General features: G+C 45.0%; 2 protein-coding genes across 2 annotated transcripts in view; both read left to right on the top strand.

Moving 5' to 3' along the window:
* The window catches only part of igsf9a (immunoglobulin superfamily, member 9a), a 29,354-nt gene extending 28,648 nt beyond the window's left edge, over positions 1-706 (top strand). Inside the window, exons 19-21 of the mRNA XM_034547277.1 lie at positions 22-131; positions 338-524; positions 629-706. Of these exons, the coding sequence (XP_034403168.1) occupies positions 22-131; positions 338-524; positions 629-706 (375 nt within the window). The remainder of the gene's footprint in view (positions 1-21; positions 132-337; positions 525-628) is intronic.
* A 72-nt stretch (positions 707-778) lies between these two features.
* On the top strand, positions 779-3,740 carry LOC117740600. Its single transcript, XM_034547092.1, has 3 exons — positions 779-1,348; positions 1,993-2,066; positions 3,382-3,740. The coding sequence occupies exons 1-3, from the start codon at positions 855-857 to the stop codon at positions 3,546-3,548; spliced, it is 735 nt and encodes a 244-aa protein (XP_034402983.1). The 5' UTR covers positions 779-854; the 3' UTR covers positions 3,549-3,740.
* The last annotated feature ends 2,566 nt before the right edge of the window (positions 3,741-6,306 follow it).

The raw sequence follows: 6,306 nt of genomic DNA on the forward strand, positions 1-6,306 counted from the left end.
CACCTCTGACTCTGATCCCAGCCCGGACCTGTTTCAGTGCGTCTTCACCCGCGAGTTCCTCTAGTTTTAAGTCCGGCCACCTTCATCCTGCTCCATCCTTCACCGAACAGACCCCCCTCCTATCTCAGGAGGTGGGCAGCTTTTCCAAAGGCAGCTTAACTCTCCCACATCTCTCCTCAAAGCACCAGAGACATGAAAGGGTAGAGGCAGCACCAGAGGGCTATGATAATTCACCACAATCCACAGTCTTAGTAATGCAAACGAATGATTCATGCTTTGGGGCACGGAGACAGAACAATCTTAGTCATGGCAGCCTTTCAACGTTGTCTTTCCATAGCAGTAAATGCACCGAGGGATCTAATTGGGTTGCCGATGGAGTGCCAGACTCAGCAAAAGCGGAGGAAGCGTTCCCTCAGCCCACTGATGAAGACGTGTGTGTGGAGATGAGTGTGGATGAGCCGGAGTTGGAGGCGTGTGCAATACGGCCCGCGAAGCCCATGCTGCACGACAGGATCGCCTCGCATGTGCAACATGGGCGCTCGCTGACTCGCAGAGGTCACCGTGGGGGCGCGAGCAGGAGCATAAGCTTTCACTGCGGCAGTCCTGCTTCCGCGGACGATGTTGTCAGGGGCCCAGCTGCTCCGCGAACTCCAGGACCAGAATCCCGGAGAGCTGTGACCCACGGCTCCAAACTCTGGGACACTAAGCAGCGAAGTCAGAGCCTTGACTCACGGAGACGGAATGAGAGCAGTTTCCTGCCTCCTGATGCGTGGATAGACTCTCTCAGCCAAGAGAACTGCTCTAATGCGTCTTCACGTCATCCAGACACTCTATTCTGGGATCCCCAGAGCACTATGAGCAGGAAGATCTCCAAATCTCCAGCAAATTCTCCTTCTGCTACGCAAGCTGCCTCCCGGTCACCTCCTGCTGTGGATGCTTTATCTCTAAGGAGCAGACCAGAGAGGCCCGTACCAAAAGCTCACTTGCCTTGCCACTGCGAGCCAAGAGGAGAGGCGTCCATCTTTCCCAATGCCGCCAAATGGCCAGTAGACTACCGGGAGGCCATGAAACGGGCGGAATATTCCTTGGAGGCCATGATGGAAGCTTCCAGATGCTTACCGCCCGACCACTATTACCAAGAGATGGAGGCGGGGGGCTACGAGGTGCCAGAGTCCGGGAGCAGCTACAGCAGTTATGCCAGCAGCGGGCGAGGCAGCATGGAGCCCGCCAACGGACGCCTGTCCCTGTGTCACCTTTCCCCAACACTCACTTGCTCACCTGAGACCGTAGACGAGGGCCAGGGGAGCACAGAGGACAAGCACATTCACCCAATGGAACCAAGCCAAAGGTATTAGGGACCTAATGAATTGAGGGGAATTATGCTTTATGGAAGAAAATGTGACGGTTAACACTTGTAGTGATGGAAGATCCCTTATGAGCTCATGGTGAGCTTAATCCATTAATAAGCAATGTACTATTATAATTTATAGACGGAAATACAGAAAGTATGTTCAGATTCTGAATATCTTTTGCATATTCAGTTAATGTCATTTGATTTCCAAACTAATTTCACAACAGCCTTATTTTTTTCTTTATTTTTTTTACAGCTCCCAATGAGTCATGTGTCAAGTTTTGTTTAGAATTACTGTTGAGGAATTGTCAAAACAATATAAAAGCAATTGTTTCTGAATGGCTCAACAAGCATTGATGAATCACTGGAAGCATAATTGTGTCATTACTCTGAGACCGACAGAGATTTCTGAAGTGTGTTTGTGCTGTCGGTAAACACTTTTTTGTTAAAGAACACATCAAGAGTGGCTTAAGACATTAGAATAAACATCAAGTCATCAGCACATACGTTAATGTATATGCCTTTGATGGACATTTTTGTATGCAGGTTCTTTGCCATCGGTAAACATTGAGTGTGTCAATTCCTGCATTAAACACCAGGAATGTGTTTATACACTAAATGATGTTTTGTGACCTTTCCAGGAGAAAAGCCTCAGTTGATGAGAACTATGAGTGGGATGCTGCTGATTTCTGCTCGCAGCCTGGAGACCATGACGGTGAGTGTTTTTCTTTCCTTGTTGACCAAAAAAAGCAGTTCATGTTCCGGCTCAAAACTAGATACATTTGTCTGTTGTGTTCACAAATCGATACGGTGTCGAGGTGAAACCAAAAGATACGCTGGCCGTTTGTGTGCAGCTGATCGCGGTTCATCCAAGCGGTATATTCCCCACGCGGGGATGCCAAACTCCCCAAGTGGACGAGAACACGAGAATGGATAATACCTTTCGAAAGATGGAGAAGACGCAGAGAAGTGAAGCCTAATCAGACTAGAGGCGTAAAATTAGCCCTCCTGCACCTCCTCCACCCACCAAATCGGCCCCCGACCACGGTCATATTCGGACTCTACCTTCATGATCTCAATTGCACACCTGTGAAGTTGGGTGACTGCATCTCGCACGCTATCGTTTTGACAACATTTATCCAAAGGCAGAAGAAGAAAAAAAAAAAAACCCCAACACCTGGTGAAGTACTCCAAACTGCCTTTGTGATGGTTCCTGTTACAGTAGGTGTCTCCAGGGCAACACTGTGCAGTGATGACTCACACACACTGACTAACAAGGTGAACATTATACCAGCATCGCTACGGCGGCGGGTAAACATGACTACACGGAACGAAAAAGCCTCTGCCAAGCGTGTAGACGTGCCCACTGTGAACAGGGCAACAGATGTCAGCCTGAACGGCGTTTAGAGGGTTGTCGGTTCGAACCCACAGGTCGTCTTGGGCCCGTCCGTGTGGAGCGTGCGTACTGTATCCTCGCAGGTTTTATGGCGGTCCTCCAGCTTCCTCCCACGGTCTAAAGACATGCAGCTTTATATTACACATTATATAATAACAACGACTGTTGTTAAAGAATGTACACTTTGTAATCACTGATATAGATGACACTATATAGTATACATATTCCATTTGGTATGATTTATACGTAGCGTCGTGTTCCCCACTGGCTCAATGTGTATTCTTATCTTGGTATTTTTGTTGTTGTTGCTGGAGACTTAATGCGGCGTGCAGGAGCCGCGTGGTGCGCATATTAAGGAGCAGCATTTAACAGAACCGTAACTGCAACACGTAGCCGTTTGTGGTCTGACCCGGGTGACATCTGTAACTGCGTTTCAAGAACAAATTAAGAGAAAAGGTCAGCCATGTCGTCACTCGATGGCACATTTGCAGTCGGAAGCCAGTATTAAATATTTAACCCATAACCTGAGATTGTTTCATATCTACGCGAGTTCAGGGTTCCAGGGCACAAAAGCCACACGCTGTGAACATTTTATAAAAACATCCCGAGATAATTTCTGTTTCTCTACCCACAGACCTGCTGCCTCCTTCGCTGAATCCACCGAAGCCCGCGCCGTGCTGCAGCCTCCCCAGAATGCAGCGCTCCACTAAGGCACGGACAAATTGCACTCGGCTCTCTCTGCTCCTGGGGCATCAAAGCAGCTGCTCTGCTGAGCCAGAACCAGACGCCGTGCTGTTCTGACAGCGCCGGCCTTCGGCTCATCTCACCTGGTGTGTCCTCTCACTTATTGACTGGCAGTACAAGGAAACAAAAAGTGCATGTGGCGCTTCGAGTCTGAATCAATCTAATTCCCCTCTTTTTTTAAACCAGAGAAAAAGGACAACGTTACTTTTAAGGGGAGTCTTTCGCTTGCTCTCTTTGAATAAACTTCACTCGGAAGATAATGGTTTTCAACAATGCCGGTCTGGGTAAAAGGGACGGAAACACAAAATCACCTTTTACCCTTTTAGAAGTTTGCTTTGCTTTGTGTCCCATCGCCATCTCGCTCTCTGCATTTTCTTTTGAGAAGAGTCTGCCAATCTGCCGACATCAAAGCTTTTCACTGCGCTGATGCTGATGGCTTCACCACGTTCTCTGTGTGTGGTTTGATAATATGCATTCATCATCCAGGTATGTCTCAGTGGCCGCACAAGGGGAGGGGGGGACGATTTCTCAGTGCTCATCAAGTGACTGGTTTTGGGCTGAGGATGATTACGTTTTTAGACGTCTTCCATCACCGTTTGAGTTCAACAAGCGCTGTTGATGAAATGCCAATAAATAAGAAAGATGAATAGAATATAAAAACGCTATTTTGCAGAAGAGTTCCTATTTTGCCTTTAGTGTAAAACTGTTGCTAAAAGATTCTCCCGACAGAGATCATTATCTGCTTTTCTTGCTCTTGAAATACTGTGAATGTGCGTTATCTAACAATCGCCTCAATGTGGCTAAAAGCTTTGGTTTCCTCCAAGAACTCTAATTAGGTTTGCTAATTAAAGAGGGTCAAATCGACTTGTAGGGTTTGCCCGTTAATTTTTTTTCATGGACACAAAGGGAAATTGGCTTTTATTTTTTTATTTTGATTTTAATCGACCAAGGATCAATTCACTCAATGACTCCTTGCAGCACCAGCTGTATACTCGCACAGTTGTGAACACTTTAAGTGGCACCAGTTAAATGCCTTGTTTGAGGGCAGGTCAGCAGCAGGTATCATATTACAAAATGCTGTTACAAAATGTGGTAATTATGAGATCAATTGTAATATAAAAAAAACACAATTATATTGGAAGTGCACATCAGCCAAGTTTCAGACCCAAATAAACTAATTTCAGTGGAAACCATATGTTCACTGGATTCACTCCAATATATCCAATTTGCTGGTTAATAACCTGGAAGTGTTGCCAACTCTTGTCCATTGAAAGAAGCCTGATTGAAAAGTGGCCAGATGTTGATGGATGGCTTCAATTTGACCAAGGACTTTAAAAATAAAAAAATAAATAAAAATTGTTTGTTGAAAAGGCCACTTTCTGGTGTCACGAGTCACACTCGTCTGTTGTGGTATATTGGAAATTGGTCCCATTAAATCCATTGATATCGCCAAGCCCGACTTCCCAATGTAGACCAGCTGAGAGAAACATGTTTCTGCTTCATGCTCGTTCCTTCATGAACAATAACAATGGAAGAGAAAGGGAAAATGGGTTCGGCTCGGTGCACTAGCTCAAGGCCTTCACATTAGTCAACCAAATAATTAACTCAGAGCTCCACAGCGTACCGGAGCATTGTGGGTGTATCATTCCTATAATTGAAATTCACTCATAGAGGCTACATTTACTGCAAATCAATTCTGTAGGACATTTTCATTTTCTCGTGTACACTTATTGTACCTCAGGTCCTTGAATGATCGAACCCCATGCGCTGCTCCGTGGGGACTTTGCAGTCAGCAAGTTATTTTTTTAACTTTTAACTTTTTCGAGCATCACTTTTTAAATTCTCTATATATAATTATTTTCAAGAAATACTTCTGCCCTGTTTTTGACTTTCAGGGACAAAACCTGAATAGTGGAAACATAGAGGGAACTACTGCATGCTGTCATGAAACCTTCTAGAAGGAAATGTATACGCACACACCCTGGCTGTATAGTAATGTGGATACAATGTACTCCAGAGTACTACAGCGCAATGGAATAATACATCACAACAGAATCCTGTTCAAACACCAGCGAGGGCTCATAAACCTGATTGTTATACTGCTTCCTTTTTCGGTTATTGTGTGTACTTAAGGGGATTAGCTTTAAAGCAAGCACTTCTTTATTATGGCCATTAAGCAGCGGGTGAAATATTTGCAAATGCCGGGAAGTGACTCTCGAAGCTTGAACCCGATCAAGGAGAATAAATGTCAGATACAAAATGAAGAGTGAAACCATACGGCGCTCCTGTTAGCTTGGGATGTTCTGATCTCGCCATAATTAGTGAGTAAGTGAGTGAATGTCAACGTACTGAAACACTTTCCCAGTCTGGGATCTCTGTTTTTCAATCAAATATGTGAGTCCAGCATTTCTTTTCAAAAATGAAAGAAAAAAAATGCCTCTCACACTCCCTCCACTGATTTTCACCAGAAATAATGTGGACCAAGTCAGGTCCTAATCACTCCCAACATCTAAAATGTGTCTTATATGCAGCATGAAGAGGCCAAAGTGAAATGCATAAGCTGCTGATTATGAGTCCTTCTAAGTGGCAAAGAACCCACAACGACACCTGCTAAAGATCAGAAAGCTTAAGCTGCAAATGGTATGGATCAAAAAGAAACATCTAAGACGGCCATTGACCGAACAACCAACCGAGTGTCATGACATCCGGATTCAAATGCTCCTTCGCCCCGATTAGAGTTTTAAGGATGTGATCAGAACATTTTTACAGCTGACTTCCAACTAAGTAAAACTTCTGTAACTTTTGGCAGAAAATA

The sequence above is a fragment of the Cyclopterus lumpus genome, chromosome 12, assembly GCF_009769545.1.
Source record: "Cyclopterus lumpus isolate fCycLum1 chromosome 12, fCycLum1.pri, whole genome shotgun sequence".
Classification (NCBI taxonomy): Eukaryota; Metazoa; Chordata; class Actinopteri; order Perciformes; family Cyclopteridae; genus Cyclopterus; species Cyclopterus lumpus.

Coding starts and splice junctions, on each gene's coding strand:
- LOC117740600 (XM_034547092.1), top strand. CDS start 855: ATGAGCAGGAAGATCTCCAAATCTCCAGCAAATTCTCCTTCTGCTACG. Junction 1,349..1,992: donor CCAATGGAACCAAGCCAAAG/GTATTAGGGACC, acceptor TGACCTTTCCAG/GAGAAAAGCCTCAGTTGATG. Junction 2,067..3,381: donor GCAGCCTGGAGACCATGACG/GTGAGTGTTTTT, acceptor CTCTACCCACAG/ACCTGCTGCCTCCTTCGCTG.